General features: G+C 35.4%; 1 protein-coding gene across 1 annotated transcript; it reads right to left on the minus strand.

Moving 5' to 3' along the window:
• Positions 1-19,850: 19,850 nt before the first annotated feature.
• On the minus strand, positions 19,851-20,784 carry LOC126891169 (myb/SANT-like DNA-binding domain-containing protein 3; the record flags this gene model as incomplete). Its single annotated transcript, XM_050660351.1, has 3 exons — positions 19,851-19,868; positions 20,229-20,519; positions 20,671-20,784. Coding segments are annotated over 3 exons (423 nt in total), but the record flags the coding sequence as incomplete, so codon positions are not given.
• Positions 20,785-25,046: the final 4,262 nt, after the last annotated feature.

Raw genomic sequence — 25,046 nt, forward strand, 5'->3', positions numbered from 1 at the left:
AGATAAAGAAGGTTTGATTCGGTCAGTTTTACAGGCCTGGAACACCATTACCGAAAAGTATGGCATTGACCTAGTCTCGGGTGTAACTGGACGTTTAGTTAAGTGTTTAGATTTAAATGGAGGTTGTATAAGTAAATGAGATGAAAAAGATAAAAATGAAATAAATGAGATGAATTATTTGTTCTTCTTCTTCTTCAAATGCAAATCCACTAATGGATTAACTCTCTGTTTCTTGCAATGTGTATCAGTGATTGTATGTCGGTAATCCCTATCCATTGCCTTATGTTTCGGAGCCAGGACATTTTCTTGCGTCCTATTCCTCTCTTGCCTTCAATTTTACCCTGGATTATAAGTTGAAGGCTGTCCACAATATGTCTGCAACGAATTCTGCAATTCTTTGGTCACGTAGTTCGCAGAGGTGACGACAGTTTGGAGAGATTAATTGTTTCTGGAAACGTTCCGGGGAGAAGATCAAGAGGACGATCACCAACTAGATGGTCTGACCAAATAAAGCATTCAGCTGGAAACTCATTCTGCGCAGCTCTTAGAGCAGCTGAAGATAGAGACCAATGGAGAAACATTGTTAGGAATATTGGAAGAAATCACGATCCTCAGTAATGGGGAAACGACAGGAGAGAGAGAGATAAGTTGAAGAAACTGGTATTTTTCGTTTCGCATGATGTGACCCAAATACGCCGTTTTTCTTTTCTTGATGTTTTCGAAAAGCTGACGTTCTTGGTTGATTCTTTGAAGGACATCCACATTTGTGACTTTCGCCGTCCATGGTATCTTTAGGATACGGCGATAAAGCCACATTTCGAAGGCTTCTAATCTGTTTATATCCCTCGTTTTGAGTGTCCAGCCCTCTATGCCATATAGCAGCACCGACCACACGTAGCATTTAGTAAACCTTAGTCTCAGTGTAAGGTCGAACTCTGAGCAGCTCAGTACCTTCCTGAATTCTACGAAAGCTTGTCGAGCTTGCTCAATGCGACATTTTACTTCCCTGTCCGATGCCCAGTCTTCAAAAAGCCACGTTCCTAGGTATTTGAATTTGCTCACTCTCTCAATGGACTTAGTATTCAGTGTTATGGTGGAGTTTTCAAATGCATCCAAGTTTCTGGAGATGATCATGAATTTGGTCTTTTTGGTATTAATCTCTAATCCCATTCGCTTACTGTATTCTCCGATTATAGTGACAAGTTGTTGAAGATCCGCTATGTTGTCGCAAATTAAGACAGCATCATCAGCATATCGTATGTTGTTGATTAATACTCCATTCGCTTTGATTCCCATCTCTGCATCTTCCAAAGATTCTTGAAATATGGCTTCCGAATAAATGTTAAATAAAAGAGGGGAAAGCACACATCCCTGCCGAACACCCCTTCTTATATGTATGGGTTTGGATATAGAATTGTCTATTTTTAATTGTGCTGCCTGATACCAGTACAAGTTTTCAATGCGTCTTATGTCTTTTTGGTCTATATCAAGCTTCTTGAGGATCTGCATTAACTTGTGATGTTGGACACGATCAAACGCTTTCTCGTAGTCTAGAAAGCACAGGAATACGTCCTTCCTCTGATCGTAACAATTTTGGACCAACACCTGTGTTGCTACTATTGCTTCTCTTGTTCCCAAACCTTGCCTAAACCCAAACTGAGAATCACTGATGTCCCATTCACATTTTTTGTATAATCTTTGATGTAGTATTTTTAAGAATATTTTTAAAGTGTGACTCATCAGGCTAATGAGTCTGTGATCCTCACATCTTTTTGCATTGACTTTTTTGGGTAGGGGAATAAATGTAGAGAGCAACCACTACTGAGGATAGCAACCAGTTTCATAAATAAAATTAAATATTTTGTGTAGTGCTGAAATTCCCCTTTCATCTAGTAGTTTGAGTATTTCTACAGGGATTTCATCAGGTCCAGGTGCCTTATTGTTTTTTGAATATAATATTGCCTTTTCTATTTCCTCTTTAGTAATTGAAGGGCCAGTCAGCTGGTCGTCTGTATAAACTTCACTCATGGGTCTTTCGTCATGAAAGAGCTCCTGGATATAGTTTTCCCATATATGAATTTTCTCTTTTTCACCTAGCACTACCTGGTTATCCTGATTAACTATAATAGTTGGTCTTCGTTTTCTGTATATTCCAGCAGTCTCCTTAAGCTTTTTATGTAAATTCCGATCGTCGTGCTGTCGTTATAAATGTTCTAGATCGATACATTGTTGCTTAAGCCAGTCATTTTTTGCTATTCTTATCTTTGCTTTTATTTGTCTGTTAATGTTTTTATACATATTGCTGCCATCTGGGTCATTCTTGTGTCGTCGTCGTTCATCCATTAGTAATAGTATTTCTTCTGTCATCCATTTTTGCTTCTTGTTCTTTGGTTTGTACCCCAAGTTGCTTTTCATGATGTCTGTTACAGCACTTGTAATCGTATTCCATGTTGGTGTTAGATCTTCGGTAATGTTTGTCGTCAATATTTGAATTTGTGTGTTTATTTCATTACTTATTTCTGCTTGTATCATTGGATCTTTCAGTTTATCCAATGCGATCTGTTGTTGAGTTTCAGGCTTGTTTTTACATGAAAGAGCGATCTTTATGACGGCCACTAATAGTACATGGTCAGAAGGCACATCTGCTCCAGGATATGTGCAAGCTCTTTTGACAGTTGTGCTGAATCTACCGTTGATGAGAATGAAGTCTATCTGATTTCTTATTATGTTCTGAGCTCTATCGGCTGGAGATTTCCAAGTATAAAGGCGACGGGGGTGGAGTTGGAACCATGTGTTGGTAACTCTCATGTTTTCTTCCTGACAAAATTCAACTGCCAACTACGTCTTCAAGGTCCAACTACGTCTTTAAAGCTGTCTTTCCCTATTTTGGAATTAAAATCTCCCATAATTATGTTAACATCATGTTTCTTTGTCAATTTAAGCAATTGTTTGATTTCACTATAAAAGTTTTCCACCTCTTCATCTGCTGCATCTGCAGTTGGTGCATAGACCTGCATGATGTTAAGATTATTTGGCTTCGCTTCAAGTTTTACCAAGGCTGTGCCGTCGGAATATGGTACAAACTCTGTGACAGCTCTCATCAATTTTTTACTTATCATAATCCCGACGCCTTTTCTATGATCGCGGTCGTCATTGCCTGAGTAAAAGAATGTTCCGCTCTCTGTGGTGCATTTACCGGATCCAGGCCACCAGGTTTCTGAGATCCCCAGGATATCTAGATCGATTCTGCACATTTCTTGAGTTAGGTTAGCCAGCTTCCCGGCTTCAAATAAGCTGCGTGTATTCCAGGTGCCTATCTTTAATGTCTTTCTTAAGTTTGCTCGTACATTTCTAACATTCAAGACCATTCCCCCCGGAGATCCGATTGGGGAACCATTTATACCTCCGGATATTTTTGAGTTGAATGTATTCATGTGATTCTCTTGGGAAAAAATAATTAAGGTGGTATCCCGTTGCCTTCCTTCATGCCACTTCCAGGCTTAGTTTTCAGCCGCCCACTATGGAACAGACGCCGTTAGCAACCGCCCATTCTGGGTACAGACGTTGCTATTTTCACCATATCTGGCTACCCTCACTTAGTTTAGCCTGCAGACCAATGCAGTTGCCCAGGGTGTGGCACGTGGAGCCATAAGTGAGAGTTGGGTGTCTTATGAGGACCAGTTATCAAGAACCATCTCCCGTCTATGACGCTCGATGTGGTCGTTCCGATTAAAGGTACTACCTCTATAACACAACCCAATTATTTGTTAAAATTTTATATTTCAAGTGATAGAAATAAATACCGTAAAATTATAATTCTGCTTTATTTTTTCCGGATACTTTCTAGACGGACTATAGATAGAGATCCAAGTAGTAGAATTAGAGCAGATGTGTGAAATGGATTCGTACACCTCATAAGGTAGGTAGGTAGGTAGGTAGGTAACCTCATAAGAATAGACAATGAGAGAACACCTAGTAGAATGCTTAGCGGAACTATGATGTGACTTAGAGTAGGATAACTGGAGAAGAGTCGGAAGAGACAGGAGGGGGAGGGCAGGGTCCAACTTGGGCTGTAGTGCCATAGGAGAGAGAGAGTATGAAATGGATTGAGGTGCTGTTGTAACGATGAGTGCCACCGTTACGATAATATTATATTTATTGCTATAAGGCACCTAACAAGTATGCAACCAGTTATGCGTTCGTGCTTAGAACGGGTTACCTAAATTTGGGACTAAATATAATATAAGGTTGATAATATGTGTGGGGAATTCTGGTCTTAGCGTGCGGCTGTACGGCTTCCGAAGGAGGGGCATATCATATCGCCCAACGGAGCGGGTTGTCACTTGAATTTCCAATCTCGTTGGATCAACAATAAATTCTTCGTGGCCATTGTTTAAAGAATACTGTTTTTGGTTAAAATATTCGTTTATAGAAGAGCAGTTTACGTTGGAAGGAATTATTATTTTGTTTTGGATTTGTGGAGTGAAAAAGAAGAGTTTTGTTTCCAATACTTTTTTTGAAAAGCAATGGGTATGTATGAAAAACTATCACTTAGCTGTTTTTGTCATGTCTTTTCCCTGTTAAAAAAAAACTATCTAAATCATTTTTAATACCATATTCAGATTATATTAAAAACATTGCTGCTCTTCAATTATCACATTTTCAATTCTTAAATACTTCTAATCTACGTTTACAGAAAAAAGATAGAATTCTTAGAATTACATTTTCACTCTCAAATAAGTTTGGAATCAATGATCATTTTCATTCTCTCCTTTATATAACTCCATATAGTAATCTTTGATTACAAGATCCACATTTACTTGTCATATTCGTTTAAAAGGCTTTTTCCAGTCAAAGATAATCAAGGTCAATGAACTTCAAGCATGTACATCAAACTTCATTTTTTCCCTAGATTTTGTCTCTGTCAAGTTCTGATAAGGTGATCCACCTTTTTATAGAGGCCCTGTTTCTTGTGTACTCAAGGAAAACCAGCTGATAGCTTTTTTCTATTCTTTTAGCCACGGAAGAAGGAAGGTAAGATAGGAAATTAAGTCGATCAATACTTTAGTTTACCTTTATGGAATGAAACATTATTTTGGGGATTCTTTTGGATGTAATTTTGGATGGTTTTTTTTGGTTCTTTGAAATAGCAGTTGAGTTTTTTTTGATACTGGGAAAGTACCTCCTTGTCATACCTTCTTTTGGTGGATTATCTCCCAAGGGTTGAGGGAAAACGGAGGATACCTTATTTGGCGCTCCCACTATCAGCTTCACAGGATCTGGAGAAGCAACACGGCTACGTTGTAGCGACAGGTTTTTATAATAAAAATTTGCATGTCATTTGTTCTAATAATATTTTTCAATTACTATTTTTTTATGTCAATAACTTAAAAATAAGCCCTCTAATAATACTATACCTTCATTTTTCCTTAAAAATATAGTTAATAATATTCAACATTGTTCAACAAATTTAATCTTTTCACAGTTCATATCCCTTATTTAAAATAGTTGGGGATTATGACCTATGACGATGTTGTGCACAATATCTAGGGTAGATTCCCTTATTTAATAACATTTATTCCATTTGTCAGGTATTGTAGTCAGGTTGTCACCTCCGATCAGATTCGGGATTGTCAACCAATATTAATCCTCATTAATAATCAGTTTTGGATATACATAGGTAAATCAATAATTAACTGTCTTTGTAATAAATTCAATACATTTTTTTTCTTACTGTAAAAGCTGCGTTGTAGACAGGAGCGTACTAGCCTAGTACGTCAGGAATTAGCTAGTGTAAAAATTGTATATAGGGTATATAGGTTTTTAATTAAATTGGGTTGTACATACTTATATGTTTTATTATCCTACCATCTCTAGTATCTATAAAAGTATTAGTTAGGTGCAGCAATATAAGTCACTCGGCGAAGAATTCATTAAATCCTTCCCTGGCGCCCTTATACGTTCTCAGTAATATCTTATCGGTCAGTAGTTCCCTTTCTTTTCATTACTCCTTATATTAATTTATTTTCTTTATCATTCAAGTATTTCATTAGGTACCGTCTTACCAGGGCATGCAAATTGGCCTAATCCTCCCCTAAGCCCTACTGATAAAGTCTCTTGAATTTCCAGTTAGCATATTTCCATAACCCTTCAAAAGTTTACGTAAACTACCCTTCAAAGCTTATATACATTCTGCCACATCATACCCCCTTTTTGTTACAATTGGCGCTTGCCAACGTGGAGCCCAGTTTCAGTAAGACAGTACCTTTTATTTTGTTGCTTTGTTGTAAACTTTTCTAGTATCTATCTGGTCCATTGTTGTATATTTTGTAATTATATAGAGATACATTTTTGATTCCTTTTTACGTTATTTGGAAAATACACTAGTGCACTTGTATTGCTGTGTTGGTACTATTTCAATTTAATTTAAATTAAAATTGTAAATCTTGAGTAGGATAATATTTGAATAGGTATATTGGTTTGATATTATTTCATTCTGATCGGTTTGGTGATACCTGGATATTTATTTTTGAAAAATTTTGAATGATTTATTTTTTTTTTGATATCTAGGTACATTACTACTTTTGATTTAGGTGCAGCCACAATATACTAAAGTTAGCTAAATTTTTGCTTACCATACCTATATATAATTTATAAAGTTTTCATTTTTTTATATACAGTTTCGTTTAAACATTTACTTAAATTATTTTAAATATCTACCCCAAATATATACAGTCGGAAAAATGAAAGAATACCCATGAACGAACATAAAAAACACGCTGTATTTTCCTGTCACCGTGTCACAAAGAAAATTGCCCAGCGCAAGTACATGTAATAATAATGATTACATGTACTTGCGCTGGCCAATTTTTTGTATGACACGGTGACAGGAAAATACAGCATGTTTTATATGTTCGTTCATGGGTATTCTTTCATTTTTCCTACTGTATCTCGGTTATATTTGGTTTGTCGGTTTATTAGGTCGTTAGTTTAGCAGCTCGTCGGTTGAGCAGCTCGTTTAGTAGATTGTCGGTTAATTGGGTCGTTAGTTTGTTGGGTTGGGTTCGGTTTGTCGTTGTTGGGTTGGGTTTATTGTTACTAAATTTTTCCTACCAAAATGTGTACCTTTCAGCCAGAGCATTTGTTAGTTAAGGAGGTAGATTATGAGCTGAGGATAAGGGAAATAGAGGTTGAAGAATCCGCTAAATGTGATAAAAAACGCAGTCTATTGCGTGGTGCTCTTAAACAAGAGCAATGAAATAGGAGTTTCCGTCAAATTTCAGCTGCAGCTATTCCTTTCCTGGAACAAAAACAAGGAATAAATGAGACAATTGAGGATCTTACTCAAAAGATAAATAATTTTAGAGGGACTGTCCATGATAGCATATATTCTAGATACATTTCACGTCTTGCTCATATCTCTGGTCGTGTCCACTTATTATGTTGCTCAGATGAGGAGCAACAACTTTACAAACTCTCTATGTCCATTAAGATTTTCAGTCTAGAAGGTGAACTTGATTCTCGAGTAAATCCTATAGCCACGTCCACTCCTATTTCTTCGGTTCAAGCCGCAAATTCCTTATTACATCCCAAGCCTGTTCAGGTACATGAATGGGGAGTATCGTTTTCTGGTGAAGGTCATTATGACCAAGTTATTTCATTTTTAGATAGGGTAGAATGTCTTCGTGTTTCAAGAGGTGTGAGTGAGGAGGATCTTTTTTCAGCTTCTGCTGAACTATTTACAGGCCATGCTTTTACGTGGTTTATGAACAACCGTGGTAGCTTTACGACTTGGACTGATCTGGCTCAGAAACTAAAATTCGATTTTCTGCCTTATTCTTTCCAAACTGATCTCTTAGACGAGATCAAGAACCACAAGCAGAAACCTGGAGAATCAGTGACCATGTTTATCAACACTATGTTAGGCATGTGTAGTCGATTAGACACTCCTTTAACGGATAGTTCGAAAATAAAAATAATTGTAAAATGTTTGTTACCGTTTTACCATGCCCAATTGGCACTGGTTGATATAGCCACTATCGAAGACCTGACAGATAAGTGTAAACGGTTAGAGGAAACTCTATCCTGGTCTTTTCATCCTCCTACAACATCTAATTCTGGTGCTGGATTTAACTCTCACTCCTCGAGAAATCGTTATTGGCAATCTAGACCCCATACACTGTGTCTGTGACTACTTATTCTTTTTCTTACTGGAATTGTCAGGGGGTTGGTCACGCATTTCGTGATTGTACCAGACCCCAAACACGGATTTTTTGCCACGGTTTTGGTAGAGAAAATACACTTAAACGGAATTGCTTTAAGTGTTCGGGAAACGAGCATGTAGAGGCTCGTACCCTGAGCGTTCCTCATACAGCAGCCCCATCAGGGAATATGACCGCAGCTGTAGACGAAGCTTCAGGTCCAATACCTGTCAGCAGCTCGAACACACCCTCTCAGGAAGGAAGAAACACTTCCAACCGGAGGCCAGCACGCAAACCGAAGTCAGGGAAAAAGTAATTGTTAGTGTCCTTCAGTTGACTCGTACGGTTTGCTTGATCGTAGATTATCCCCTCCAGTCTTAAACTGGAATTTTAGTAATAAGCATAATCAAGACAAGGAAACAGTTCCAAATTCTATACCAGGTTGTACGTTTGTAAATAATAATAATATGTCTATGTTAATACCAGATAATTTTGAAAATAAATCAGATATTTTGCATTTTGATATAAATTCTTTATTAGTTAGGAAACATAATGATAACGGACCTTATCTTGAAATTGAAATATTATGACAATCTTGTTTAGCTCCATTAGATAGTGACTCTAACATTTCTTTAATAGGTTCATATTCGCTGAAATTGTTAGAAAACACTGATATTAATGTTATGCCTATTTCTTCTCTGCAAGTCTCTACTGCGGATGGTGCTATCCAATCAATTACAGGTAAATTTGACACAGAAATCGTAGTTGCCAATATTCGCAAAACGATTACATTTTATATTATACCTTCAGTTAAAAATTCTCTAATTCTTGGCATGGATTTCTTGAATGCATTTAATAGTACACTAAATTGCACAGATTTTGCGTTGTTTATATCTTCCTTTAATGTCGCAACTGTAAGTGCCATTCGTGAGTTCTCTAGTTTGTCTAGCTTTGAACAAAAACAGTTAGAGAATATTATCTCTAAATTTTCTTCTATCTCTTCCAAAGATAAATTAGGTCGTACACATTTAATATCTCATACTATCGAAGTGAACACTTCAACTCCGTTTAGACAATATCAATATCCCATACCTCAGGCATGGCAAGCAGATTTAGGTAAAGAAATTGATTCGATGCTCTCTCTAAACATTATCGAACATTCGAATTCTTCATATTGTTCGCCGTTATGGTTGACGAAAAAGAAGGATGGATCATTCCGAGTCTGTTTTGATGGTCGTAAACTTAATAGTATCACTACTAATAGAGATACTTACCCCATCCCTCGGATAGATATAATTTTGAGCAAACTCCAGAATGCCAAATATATCTCTTCTATCGATGTATTCAAAGCTGTCTTACAAATTCCGTTGAGTGAAGAGAGTAAAAAGTATACTGCTTTCGCTGTCAGTGGTAAAGGTTTATTTCAGTTCGTCACGATGCCTTTCGGTCTAGTTTCAGCTCCTCAAACAATGTGTCGTTTAATGGACTTGGTTATTGGTCCACAAATCGAACCATTTGTATTCTATTATTTAGATGACATCATAGTTGTTACTCCTGATTTTTCTTCACATATTGAAATATTGGAGAAATTATTTTCACGCCTTAAAGAGGCTAATCTCACTTTTAATTTAGAGAAATGTAATTTTTGTCGTCCTAATTTGAAATTTCTAGGTTATGTTGTTGATAATCAAGGTTTGAGAACAGACCCTGATAAAGTAACCGCTATTAAGGACTTCCCCATTCCTAAAACTACTACACAATTACGTAGGATCTTGGGCATGTGTGGGTACTAGCGTCGATTTGTGCCTTCTTATTCTACTTTATTATCACCGCTTACTGACCTCCTTAAAAATAGGAAAAAGGGCCAGACTATCACCTGGACTCCTGAAGCTGATGATGCTTTTCATCGCATTAAAGAAGCTCTTACCAGTGCCCCTGTCATGACTTCACCTGATTTCAGTGAACATTTTTACTTAATGACTGATTGTTCGAATACCGCTTCCGGTGGTGTACTCTTTCAGATGAAAGATGGTTCCGAACACCCCATAGCATATACTAGTAAGAAGCTCAATAAGGCACAGAAAAATTATTCCACTACAGAGCGTGAACTCCTTGCTATTATTCATGGCTTGGAGGCTTTCCGTTACTATTTAGAAGGTCGTAAGTGTACCCTTATTACTGACCACAGTTCATTATTGTGGATGCATTCTATGCGTAACCCATCCCAACGTTTGTCCCGATGGATTTGTAAGTTGTCAGCATTTGATTATAATATTGTCCATCGTAAGGCAAATGGTGTTGTAGTAGCTGATGCTTTGTCTCGAACATTTGATGTCAATCTTCTTGACTTATCCACTTTAGTTCCGGATGCATGGTATCAGAAAATGTTGGAAAAGGTTACTCAAGCACCTGATCAGTATCCTGATTTTAAAGTAGAAAATAATATCCTTTATAGGCATGTCGTTAGTTCAATGGAAGCTTTGTCTAATATGTCTGATTGGAAAATTGTCGTCCCAACAGCAAACAGGGATGAAATTCTTCATACTTTTCATGATAATGTGACATCTGGTCATTTCGGTTCCTATAAAACATTTAGTAAGATAGCAGAATTATATTATTGGCCTGGCATGCGCAACTATATTAAGAAATATATATCTAGATGCAAAGTTTGTGCTACTTGCAAACCAAGTACTATGCCACAAGCTGGATTAATGGGTACTTTTAGGAACATTGACTTCCCATGGCAGATGATATCTATGGATCTGATTGGACCATATCCCCGTAGTTACAATGGCTATACATATTGTTTGGTGGTTGTGGACTACTTTACTAAATTTCCACTAGTTTTTCCTCTTCGTAATGCCACTGTCCCTGCCATTGTGAAATATTTGGAGGAACACGTCTTTTTGTTGTTCGGTGTTCCCCAAATTGTGTCTTGTGACAATGGTCCTCAATTTGTGTCTAAGGCTTTCAAAGACCTAACTAAATACAAAGTTCAGAAGATCTTTTATAATGCTGCATACCATCCGCAAGCTAATCATAGTGAGCGAGTGAATCGCAGTATTGTAACAGCCCTTAGATCATACACACATCCAGATCACAGAGCTTGGGACCAGTATATTCACTCAATAGCTCAAGCCATAAGAACTTCGGTCCATGAAGTTACTCAATGTTCTCCAGCTTATTTAAATTTTGGTAGGAATATTGCTTCGTCTGGTGATTATTTTGGTTTAATTTCAGACAATTCCACAAATCTCCCTCAGATTTCAGAGAAACTCCATCGTTTAGATGATCTTCAGACTTTACCCCCAATATTTGCAGACATCAGGAAGAAGTTAAAATCTTCTTACCTTAAGTCACAGAGTCAATATAATTTGAGGAAAAGAGATTTGCGATTCTTTGTTGGTGATCGGGTATTGAAACGTAATTTCGTTAAGTCTAGTAAAGGTGATGCTATTTCTGCCAAATTTTGTCAGAAATATGTCCCATGTGTTGTCAGTAAAGTAATCTCTCCTTTAATATATGAATTAAAAGATAGTTCGTTCAACAGAAAACTTGGTCGATACTTACTACCAGATAATACTGTCAACGACTTAGAATCTTCATCATCAGAAGAAGAAGATTAACTTAACATTATTGATTAATTTAATTCCTCTTTCTAAATTTCAGGAATACTCGATTAATTAATGAATAGGTCTATGATTGGATTGTGATTTTAGTCCCCAGATAGGGACAGTATGTTCTATCCATTATAATAATATTTTTAGCTTTCCATATTCAATGTATCTTAGATGGCATTAGTTTTAGTATTGAGATTTAGCTTAATTTGGCTTGTTATTGAACTGGTATGGAACTGTAACACCTTGTATGTGATTATGCTTATATATGTCATCACTTGTAGATTAGTGTATCTACATAATAGGTTTAGATTATGTTTATCTGGTGTTGTGTTTAATTTTGTAGTTTCTACTGGAAAGTTATTCCAATGCTTAGTATGATTCCTTGGTACATTAGCTTATTTTGGTGTAAAGAAGTCATCGTGATATTTGTTTTAGTAAATGCAATTTGAGTATAGAGTGTGATTCCAAAGTTATACTTCATTGGTCAAAAATTTAATTAAGTTAATTGAGATAAAATTTATGATAAAGACTATGAAGCCATTTCGTTATTTATCGTATTGAATATTTCTTAGTAAAATGGTTTGCCTAGCTTGGCTATGCAAATACGTGGGTTCGAAACTTGTATTACTTATCAACTGTGCACATGATAGGAGACGGATTTCCTGGCTCACAGTCCTGGGTCATACCTTAATTAGTTCAGATGCTGAATTTTTATGATAGAATGTTTAATCATCATTTTAATCATGCACTAGGCATTCTTATTCAATGTTCAGTTTATGATCATTCTATAGAGACTTAGTCTTAAACTTGTCTGTCTATTGTATACTTACTCTCCTTTAGTTTTATCATTTTATTGCTCTGATAATAATGGTAACTTCTTGGATATCAGTCCTATGGAAAAATGGTAGCTTTTGCTTACACCAAGGGATTATTGTGTTCGAACATCAGCTTTCCTGGAAACTCATTATTTTTTTGTTTGTATGTAAATTAGAGTCAGGATCAACATCCTGTTGTCTGTGAGTAACTAGGTAACATTTTCTTAATCTGCAGTTTCTTTAGAAATTGATTTACTTGTTCTCTAGTATTTTCTTAGTTGGATTTATTTATAAGAGTTATTAATATGTGACTTCTTGATTTATTTCATGTGTGATGACTTCAAAATATTGGTTAGCTTCTGGCCATTCTTATCAATCTGTTGTAGCTATAGCTATAGTTAGAGAATCCCAGAGTAAGCTAACTTCTGTTATGTCAACTATTCGATTAGGTACCCTTGGAAAGATCTTCCATTGCATCTGATACAAATCTGATGATCAGTTGAATTAGGTTCATGGTACCCAATATGTAATCATTATTAGCACATTTAGTGCTAAGTTGTAGCATTGCTCAATTAAATCTGCCTGATTGTTCCACCTTGGATATGCTTCCCTATAAATCTGTTGTCCACTTTCGGATCAATTTAGGATAAAAGTCTTGCTACAATAAATTTTCCCCTTTCTTGTTAATAACTCTTATATTTAGGTTAGGTTATACTGTGGTCTATTTTTTTGGCATATTGAGAATCGGCTACGAGATCTACTGATTGTTCACTTTGGATATGCTCTATTTAAATCTGTTGTCCATCGATAGAACAATTTGTACTACTCGTCCCATTCGACATTTTTTTTTGGAGATTAGAATGTATCTAAATTATGGAATTTAGCAAAGGGTTATAATAAACCTTAAGTGTGTATGTTGATATGATACGTGAAATATTGGCATTCGATCGGGTCAGCTGTAAGTGTGAGTAAGTTAGTCGTCGTATAGGTTATATTGAGTTTTGTATTCGAATATGGTTGTTATGGTGTTCTTGTTGACTATAATTTGGGGTTTTATAGAAATCTACTAAGTCAACTTGAACACAATTTGGTCTTTAGGATATATATCAGAGGACTGGTCCTACGAGTTTGGACGATGTCCTACGATAGGTTAGTTTAGAGTAGTGAAGTATTCTTAGGTTCTTACTATATTTTTGTTATTTGGTTTGCTCACGCCTGTGTTGGATCCCACTTTTCCTCTATGAATACTTGTATTGAGTATTTATAAGTATATAAGAAAAATTGTTCATAAGATCAATTTTTTTTCCGAATAATGGGGGAATGTAACGATGAGTGCCATCGTTACGATATATTATATTTATTCCTATAAGGCACCTAACAAGTATGCAACCAGTTATGCGTTCGTGCTTAGAACGGGTTACCTAAATTTGGGACCAAATATAATATAAGGTTGGTAATAGGTTTGGGGAATTCTGGTCTTAACGTGTGGCTGTACGACTTCCGAAGGAGGGGCATATTATATCGCCCAACGGAGCGGGTGTCACTTGAATTTCCAATCTCGTTGGATCAACAATAAATTCTTCCGTGGCCATTGTTTAAAGAATACTATTTTTGGTTAAAATATTCGTTTATAGAAGAGCAGTTTACGTTGGAAGGAATTATTATTTTGTTTTGTATTTGTGGAGTGAAAAAGAAGAGTTTTGTTTCCAATACTTTTTTTGAAAAGCAATGGGTACGTATGAAAAACTACCACTTAGCTGTTTTTGTCATGTCTTTTCCCTGTTAAAAAAAAATAAGCATCTAAATAATTTTTAATACCATATTCAGATTATATTAAAAACATTGCTGCTCTTCAATTATCACATTTTCAATTCTTAAATACTTCTAATCTACGTTTACAGAAAAAAATAGAATTCTTAGAATTACATTTTCACTCTCAAATAAGTTTGGAATCAATGATCATTTTCATTCTCTCCTTTATATAACTCCATATAGTAATCTTTAATTACAAGATCCACATTTACTTGTCCAAATACTTTCTTATATTCGTTTAAAAAGGCTTTTTCCAGTCAAGGATAGTCAAGGTCAATGAACTTCAAGCATGTACATCAAACTTCATTTTTTCCCTAGATTTTGTCTGTCAAGTTCTGATAAGGTGATCCACCTTTTTATAGAGGCCCTGTTTCTTGTGTACTCAAGGAAAACCAGCTGATAGGTTTTTTCTATTCTTTCAGCCACGGAAGAAAGAAGATAAGATAGGAAATTAAGTCGATCAATACTTTAGTTTACCTTTATGGAATGAAACATTATTTTGGAGATTCTTTTGGATGGGTTTTTTTTTGGTTCTTTGGAATAGCAGTTGAGTTTTTTTTTATACTGGGAAAGTACCTCCTTGTCATACCTTCTTTTGGTGGAGTATCTCCCAAGGGTTGAGGGAAAACGGAGGATACCTTATTTGGCGCTCCCACCATCAGCTTCACAGGATCTGGAGAAGCAACACGCCTACGTTGTAGCGACAGGTTTTTATAATAAAAATTTGCATGTCATTTGTTCTAATAATATTTTTCAATTACTATTTTTTTATGTCAATAACTTAAAAATAAGCCCTCTAATAATACTATACCTTCATTTTTCCTTAAAAATATAGTTAATAATATTCAACATTGTTCAACAAATTTAATCTTTTCACAGTTCATATCCTTTATTTAAAATAGTTGGGGATTATGACCTATGACGATGTTGTGCACAATATCTAGGGTAGATTCCCTTATTTAATAACATTTATTCCATTTGTCAGGTATTGTAGTCAGGTTGTCACCTCCGATCAGATTCGGGATTGTCAACCAATATTAATCCTCATTAATAATCAGTTTTGTATATACATAGGTAGATCAATAATTAACTGTCTTTGTAATGAATTCAATACATTTTTTTCTTACTGTAAAAGCTGCGTTGTAGACAGGAGCGTACTAGCCTAGTACGTCAGGAATTAGCTAGTGTAAAAATTTTATATAGGGTATATAGGCTTTTAATTAAATTGGGTTGTACATACTTATATGTTTTATTATCCTACCATCTCTAGTATCTATAAAAGTATTAGTTAGGTGCAGCAATATAAGTCACTCGGCGAAGAATTCATTAAATCCTTCCCTGGCGCCCTTATACGTTCTCAGTAATATCTTATCGGTCAGTAGTTCCCTTTCTTTTCATTACTCCTTACGTTAATTTATTTTCTTTATCATTCAAGTATTTCATTAGGTACCGTCTACCAGGGCATGCAAATTGGCCTAATCCTCCCCTGAGCCCTACTGATAAAGTCTCTAGAAATTCCAGTTAGCATATTTCCATAACCCTTCAAAAGTTTAAGTAAACTACCCTTCAAAGCTTATATCTATTCTGCCACATCATACCCCCTTTTTGTTACACTGTGTCATAGAAAGTGAGAAGGCAAAGAGAAAGATGATGATGACACTACATAGTTTTTATTAATAACTCACCAACTCCTCAGAGACATAGGAGTGATCCACTTCTGCAATAATTAGTTCTGCATCCTAAAAAATAATGTTTAATTACTAATTAGCAATATATAGTGTTTAATTATAGGAACATTATATAGTTGAAATTCAATAGGATTGTCAGGGTATCACTTAAAATGATATATTCTGGAGGGGCCCCCGATAAGTGTAGTTCAATGATGGCGTGTACATTTTTAAAATAAGGCTAATAAACAAATAAATGTATAGCCGCTTACCATCAGATGTTTACGAACTACAAAATGTCTGCCCTAACAATCCCATTGAATTTGAACTATAAGTATATTACTTTAAAAGTTAATACTTACTAGTATTTGTTTATCCATTTCCTCATTGTCTATCTCTACAGCAATCTTTTCTTCTAAAGCCATTTTCTACAAAAAAATGTTAAATTAGATAATTGAAGAAAACAAATATTGATTGAGTGAAAAATGTAGGACATAATACATATATAATATACAGTACAGTAGATTTCAGTAAGGTTGTATGTAATATAAGTAATAAAGCTTTATTATAAATAAATTGGTGAATATTTATTCATCAAATAAAATTTATTAGTTGATTAGATACAGTCGAACCCACTAATTGGAATACACTTTGTGCCAAGCAAAAGTATTCCAATAACCGTGATATTCTAATAACTAATCATTGCATTGGTGAGTCGAAAGGTTTCGGAATAGGGTGGGCTGAAAAAAAAGTTTTTGGATATAAGAATTCTAATAGCGCGGAAAAGTGGCGCATAGGCACGCTAATAACGGGAAAAATAATAAAAAAATTCCTGATTATATTCATCAGATCGCGCAAAGGGCTCAAAGTTTTAGAAAAAGTAAAAAAACCATTTGTTCAAAAATCTGTAAAAAATATTCAAATATTGTTAATCAAATTCTAATAGCGTGGAAAAGTTGGGGAATGGTACGCCAATAACCAGAAAAATACATAAAATATTCATGGTTATATTCTTTAGATCACGCAAAGAGCTTAAACTATGGGTATAAATAGCCTGCACGCCATTGCATTGTGTCTGGACGTTGGTGCGCCAGTCTGTCGGCTACTGCGCTGCAAGTCAGTTAGTTGTGTGCTGTGCTAGTGAGTGTTAAGAGTGATCGACTGATCGTGCTTGTGCGTGTTTGTGTGCGTTAACCACAGATCTTACAGATATTATAATACAGATATTTTGTGTAAAATTACAATGGCGGGTCAGCAAAGTATTATTGTTACAAGACAATCACATCTTCGCCCGTTATTTGGATTACCGAAAGAACTGAGTGGCGCAATGCTGCCAACATTCAAGGACGTTCTATTGTGTTGCTTTGAAGAGAGGTATAAAATGACTATATCACAAAATTCTAAGAAAAAAGTGCCATTTTCTCCTATAGCAGATGCTGTTGCTTCTCAATTAGAGTTAATATACAGTAAAGCGTCAATTCCAGTGGTTACTCACACACGAATTGTGCAAATAATCAACTCATACCATGATGAATATTATCGTTTAAGGAAATCATACAACCGGGACCATACAAAGGAAACATAAGAAACGCGTTGAGGCTTTTGTAACTGAAGCAAATTCTAAAATGTTCGATATTGCAGCCTGCAAGTGTCCTATGACATTTACTTGTGTATGTGGAAAAACTGCAAACTTGTGTGATTGTCTGTATTTGTGACAATCTGTTGTGACTGTATTTGTGAAAAAATAAAGAGGATCCCAAATATTGAAAGAAGGTTTCTACTTGACCAGCGTACATCTAGATTAAGATATATTGCTAATTTGGATAGAAAAGAAACATTAAATATACAGTTAAAAGACGAAAGAAGGAAACAACGTACGTTGCAAGAAGTAACAACTTGAGAATCCTACCCTGATACTGATATTGACACAAATAAAACAGGATCTACTCGAAATCCACCTACAGAAAGAAACAGTGAAACCAATTTATCGCAGCCAGGAACGTCAACCTCTCAAATGCGTTGTAAATTGCCGTCTGCTGCCTTATTAAGCGATAGATATGGTGTGTCTGACAGAGCTACAGCTGCTATAGCTTTTGGTGTTCTAAATGATCTAAGGATTGTATCAGATTTGAACATGTCCAAAGTTATCGACAAAAATAAGATAAGAAGAGAAAATCAGAAAGCTCGCCAACTGTGAAAGAAGAAGCAAATCAGTCAAGACTGCTAAATGGAATTTACTTTGATGGTATAAAAGATGAAACTATTGTGCAAGAAAAGGTAGGAAACAAAATGTATCGAAGAGCTTTAAAAGAGGAACACATTTCAATAATTAGTGAACCAGGTAGCCAGTTCATTGGCCACGTAACGCCAAATGACGGTACAAGAGTTGAAATAGCCAAATCTATTTTAAAAAATTTAAATGATAATGATTTTGATATACCTTCAGTAGAAGCAATCGGATGTGATGGCACGGTTATAAATACCGGTTGCAAAAGTGGCGTCATACATTCCATTGAAGTCGAGCTTAAGCGTCCAGTGCAGTGGTTTATTTGTTTACTACACTTTAATGAATTGCCCTTCAGACACTTGTTTGAATACTTGGATGGTCAAACAGCGGGACCTACATCATTTTCTGGGATCATTGGAAAACAGCTGCGTGCTTGTGAGAAACAACCTGTTGTAGATTACTTACCAATCCAATCAGAAAGTATCAATATTACAAAAAAAGATCTGAGTAAAGACCACTTGTACCTTTTGGACATGGTAAAAGCAATCCAGACCGGACACTGTGAACCAGAACTTGCTGTAAAAGATCCTGGGCCAATCAGTCACTCCCGTTGGTTAACATGTGCTAACCGTGTTTTAAGACTATACATCTCCCAAATAAGTCCTTCAAGAGAGTTAAAGACACTAGTGGATTATATTATGATGACATATGCTCCTGTATGGTTTGATATAAAACAATATCATTCAATGAAATACGGGCAAAAAACCCATATTTAAAGTCGTGGAAACTACAAGGAATTTTCCAGACAACAGTAAAAATATTATCGATCCTGTCATCGCTAGAAATGCGTACTTCTGTCATTCAGAGAACATGCTGTTGGCGATGGTAACAGATGAGAGACGACACATCCGAGAATTAGGTTACAGGAGGGTGCTTAAGTCTAAGAATCAGAAGATGACGACAGAAAGTGTTAGAACATTTAAGGTTCCCATACTAAATTTTAATGCTACGAACTATATCGAATTGATAGATTGGAATATATGTATACTTACACCACCTCCTTTAATGGAGAAGATGACAACAGAGATAATTTCATCTCTCATAACGGACGAAAATATACCAGACTTTGAGTTTTTAAAATACCCATGTCACACTCAAGCTGTTGAGAGATGCGTCAAGCTAGTGACGGAAGCAGCAGGCAAAGTGTGCGGACATCACAACAGAGATGGGTATATAAGAGCTACTTTGAAATCTAGGGCTATGATGCCAATTTTTGAAACTAAACAAAATTTCAAGGCAAATCCCATAAGTTAAAGCCCCACGTCCAAATTGGTTGGATGGTTGGGTAGGGTGTGGGTGGAACTCGATTTGCAGCCACCTCCGCGCTGGTGAGTTCTGGGTCATTTCAGCAAATGGTTATTGCTGAAATGATCGAATAGCTGCAAGGTTTGTCTAAATATGATGATACATGTTATGAAATCAACAGATTTTTGACTTTTTTCTAAAGTTTAACCCTTATGCGCGATCTGAAGAATATAATCAGCAATAATTAAGGTATTTTTCTGGTTATTGGCGTACCATTCTCCAACTTTTCCACGCTATTAGAATTTGATTAACAATATTTGAATATTTTTTACAGATTTTTGAACAAATGTTTTTTTTTTACTTTTTCGAAAACTTTGAGGCCTTCGCGCGATCTGATCAAAAACTTTTTTTTTCAACCCACCCTATTTCGGAACCTCAAACTTATATTCCTTAAAGCAGTATATTCCTATAACAGGTATTCTAATAAGCGAGTTCGACTGTATATGTTTATTGTAATTCAATACAATTTTGATCTGTTGCTACTTCTGTGTGATTTATGACCAAATATAAAATTTACTTACACTAGTACTAGGAATGTTTTCCCATGGGATCGTTTCATCACTATCTATCATGGTGATGTGACCCACCACTGTTTTGCCATTAATAATGTTAAGTGTTGCCTCAACTACAGGATCCGCCACTGTTTTTATTGGTGGACCACCACCAGTGCCTCTTAAATAGGTCTTCTCACTTGCTACTATTTTTCTGGATCTTGTTTTGAAATTATCATATTTATTTTTAATTTGGCCAACCGTACGGAATTCCAAATTTTTAGAATTAAAATTAGACAAAATTTTTTGCCATGCTTCTTCCTACAAAATATGCAATGCAAATGAACATCAGCAGCTTGCTTGTACATATGATACTCAATTATTTAGATAATTTAAATGATTTTTAACAAATAAATTCCACCTTCAATTTACCATGCACTTCTGATAGACTATTACCAAATATTGTACCAACCTTTTCTTTACTGTTTACTTTGTTTGTGGCCTGACATTCCACTATACTTTTATATTTCTCTATTTCTTGCAATAGAAGAAGTTCCTCCCCTTTGCTGAAGTTTGTAGAACGATTTTTTTATTTGTCCATTTTATTTAGATATAGAGATAGAATAATTCATAGTAAGGTACCAATACTAATAAGAATAGAATAGAATACAAATATGCTTTATTGTCACTGAAAATTATACAAATGTTATGGACAAAGCGTATTATAGTCAGAAAAAATAAATAAATAATAACAATAACAAATACAATTTTTTGAAATTTGATAAATCGTCAATATAAAAAAATACAAAATATAAGTTAATAAAGTAAAGAAACAAAAACAAAATCGATATATTGCAACAATTTTAATTTAATTTAATTTAAATAACCAATTTCTGTACAAATTGCAAAGTGGACATACAACAAAGTAAACTATAGACATAGGAACTAATAAGTTTAAGCTGCTGCATGTGACACCCAAATATAGATAAGTTTGGTTACTTGTACATTACTGTAATTTCTTAGTTAGTCATTAAGAAACTCTTCTACTGAATAATATGGTCTTTTAGATAGATGAGCTTTTGTCATTTTACGGAACTTGAGGAAAGATGTTACAGATTTGAGTTGTAAAGGAAGATGGTTGTATAGTTTTTTTGCGGAATATAATATAGATTTCTTTACTAACTCAGAGGACGGGATCGGTAAATGGACATCAAAATTTGAATTTCTGGTGGAGTAGTCATGATGAGGCCTTGCTGGAAAGACATGCATGTGTTTACGAATTAAGCAAACAGTTTCTAAAATATATAAAGATGTAAGGGTTAAAATTCCGTGATCTTTGAAGTAACTTCTGCAATGTGTTGTTCTTCTGAGGCCAAACAGATACCTTATTGCTCTCTTTTGTAATTTAAAAATAACATCTAATTGGGCAGCTATACTAGAACCCCAAAAAGAAGACCATATCGAAGATGAGACTCGAACAAGGAAAAATGTTAGTTTAGAACAGTGTTTCCCAAAGTGTGGGTCGTGACCCCCTGGGGGTCGCAATGAGGTACTAGGGGGGTCGCCGGAAATTTCCAAAATAAGACAAAAACACTACTTTGTTAAATCATGTATTTTTATTTTAATAAAACCGTAAATAAAAATTAACAATTAATTATCAAACGAAACATAAAACTAAATATTAAAAGTCCTTAAAAGTAAAAGAAAAAAATAAAGTCAAATATTACAATGTTAATGAGACCCATGGGCCTGTTTTTTTGAAACTAGTCTTTCAAATCTAGGCTGTGTATTTGAGACACACACAATTATATCGTTTTCAAGTACGAGACGATTTCTCACTTTTGTTTTAATGGCCGTCATAGACGAGAAACTTAACTCACATAAATATGATGTTACAAATGGAACCAAACATTTTACAGCTTCATTCGCCAACTGAGGGTATTCCTGCATCTTTTTGGTCCAAAATTCGTCCGGGTTCTGGGAAAAAAATTGGAGCTTCAACATTCCATCACTTGATATTTCAATAAGTTGTTCTTTCATGTTTATTGGTATTTCAGCATGTTGAAAGGAATCGGCTAAAAACGGATTCAGTATCCATCTACAACTGTCAAAACTTGAATAAACTTGTTCAAAATTTGTAGCACTGTAACATACATTTTTTATAATTTCCTGAACGCACTGGAATGAATCGAGCTGCTTTTTGCCAAGGGAAGTTGACCATAAATCGATTTTTCTTATAAACCCCTTAATTTTATCTGTGGCTGTAATTATATTAATGTCGCGACCTTGCAAATTACTGTTCAAAATATTTAATTGTTCGAATATATCAGCAAGGAAACCTAGTTTCAAAAGCCAAATACGATCGTAAAATTGATTTTCATATGGGGACTTCTCATCTTTCAAATACATTAAAAGCTCTGCTCTTAAGTCAAATACTCTTTTTAAGACGTTGCCCTTTGAAAGCCACCTTACTTCGGTGTGATAAAGAAGATTTTGAAATATAGCACCCATGTATTCGCAGTTTTTTCGAAAAATACGGGTCTGTAAAGCTTTTCCTTTAATGGAATTTACAACTTTAATGATGGATTTCATAACACAGTCCATTTCAGGAGGTAAAGCTTTTGACGCCAGAGCTTCTCGATGTAAAAAACAATGTCTCCATGTGGCATTAGGCATTATTTCTTGTAATCTGACGACAAGACCAGATTGATGTCCTGTCATAGCTTTAGCGCCATCTGTGCATATAGCAATAGATTTTCCCCAGTCAATAACATATTTACTTGTGCGTTTCACAAAACTGTCGAATAAACATTTTCCAGTGGTATTGGTCTCCAATGGGGAACAAAATAAAATATCTTCTTGAATGCCATTATTTGTATCATATCTTACAAACGTAATAAATTGGGCACAGTTAGATATATCCGTGGATTCGTCCATTTGAAGAGAGAAGTACGTGCATTTATTAAGATTTTCCACAACTTGCGCTTGAATATCTTCTGCCATATCACTAATTCTTCTTTGGATAGTATTATTTGACAGAGGTATTGTTTTTAACTTTGCAGACTCTTTTTCACCAATCATTGTATGTACCATTTCAACAGCTGCTGGCAAAATCAGATTTTCAGCAATTGTGTGCGGATTACTAGTTTTGGCAACGCGATAAGCAACTTTATAACTTGCTAATAATGCTTTTTCGTTAGTAGTGGTTGCCAATTGAAAAGTATCTTGCTGTTTGTGAAGGACGTTCAGCTTTCTTTCAAAGAATTCTACGGGTTTGTCTTTTTTATCTGGATGTTTGCTATTTAAATGTCGAAGTAACTTTGATGGCTTCATGCTTTCGCTTGACAATACTTCTCCACAAATAACACATTGTGGTTTATTGGAAATAATGGTAAAACCATATTTAAGATATTCATCACTGTAAATTTTGTTTTTTTTATTACTGCCACTTTCAGGCGTAGATGGTTCTGCACTTCTTTTTAAAAACTTATCCATAATTTGTAATTTGTCGTAGACGTAAATACGTAAACGGGAATACGCAAGTCGCAAAATATTTACTCATTACTTAATACCGCTGCACTTGCCACAACGTGCTGTTTCGAACTGAGGTCTCATTGCACATCGCCGCTTATATAAAGCCAAAACGAGGCTACGAGAACGTTCCAGAGTGCCATCTAGTAGCGAAGTAAGGAGTAGAGCCTTCGCGAATATCATGGAAAAGTATTGCGATGTAGACACAAAGATGTCGCGGTGTATAATGCGCAGTCGACTTTTTATTATTTATTTTTATTGTAAATGCTAGTCTGGCAGAAGTACTACTAGTGTACTAGTGGGACAGATCGCAATTATTAAAATAACTGTTGAATTTTTTAAATGTATTTAGTTTAAATGTAAACAGTAAAGTAAAATAGAATTTGAGAAACCATCAGTTGTAAATTAGGCACGCTATTTTTGTCGCTATTTTGGTTTGGGTGATGAGTAGGGGGTCGTGAACAATTTTTTTAACAAAAAGGGGTCGCGCTTTAGATAAGTTTGGGAAACACTGGTTTAGAAGATGCTAAATTGAGTTCTTTCGAAACAGATCTTATAGCATAGCAGGCTGAGGCGAGTTTCTTACTTAACAAATCGATATGAAGGGACCATTTGAGGTTGCTCTCTAAAAAAATACCAAGAAATTTTACAGAATCAACGGTAGAGATCTGACTGTTATTAACAAGCAGGGGTTGAAGAGCACTTTTATAGGATAATGCTACTGTCTTATCCAGGTTAAAAGAGAGTAAATTAGAGTCAGACCAGGTTTTTATCGCAAGCAAATCAGAAGTTATAGTTGCATGAAGAGATGCAATAGTTGAGTTGCTCCAAGTGATACTGGTATCATCAGCAAAAGGAAAAAAATTTCCATCGATTTTTAAGTTAGTGATGACATTTATAAAGATAAGAAACAGTAGAGGACCCAATACTGAACCTTGTGGTACTCCACATACAATGTTTTTGAGACTATGTAACGGTCCACCCGTTATACTATCATTTTCAGCGCTTTAATTATTTTTATAATTATTTTCTTTTGATCACTTCATTAATTACTGTAACTTTCTCGTAAAGGACCACTTACGTGACGTCACACGTCGACGTCTACGGAGCACTTGTCAAATCGTTCCGTGACATTTAATTCATGTTCTGTGGTTTTTGAGGTTCTCCACTTTGAAGTGAGAGGAATGTTCGTTACTTGACTTGTGGCTGTGAGGTGGGTAGTTGGTACCATAAAATGGCGGATGATTTCCATCCAACTTATTTTATAACATCCAGTTTAATTAAAGTAAAAAGTTAACACCAAGGGTTGTCTGGAGT

This window comes from Diabrotica virgifera, chromosome 9 (assembly GCF_917563875.1).
Source record: "Diabrotica virgifera virgifera chromosome 9, PGI_DIABVI_V3a".
NCBI lineage: Eukaryota > Metazoa > Arthropoda > Insecta > Coleoptera > Chrysomelidae > Diabrotica > Diabrotica virgifera.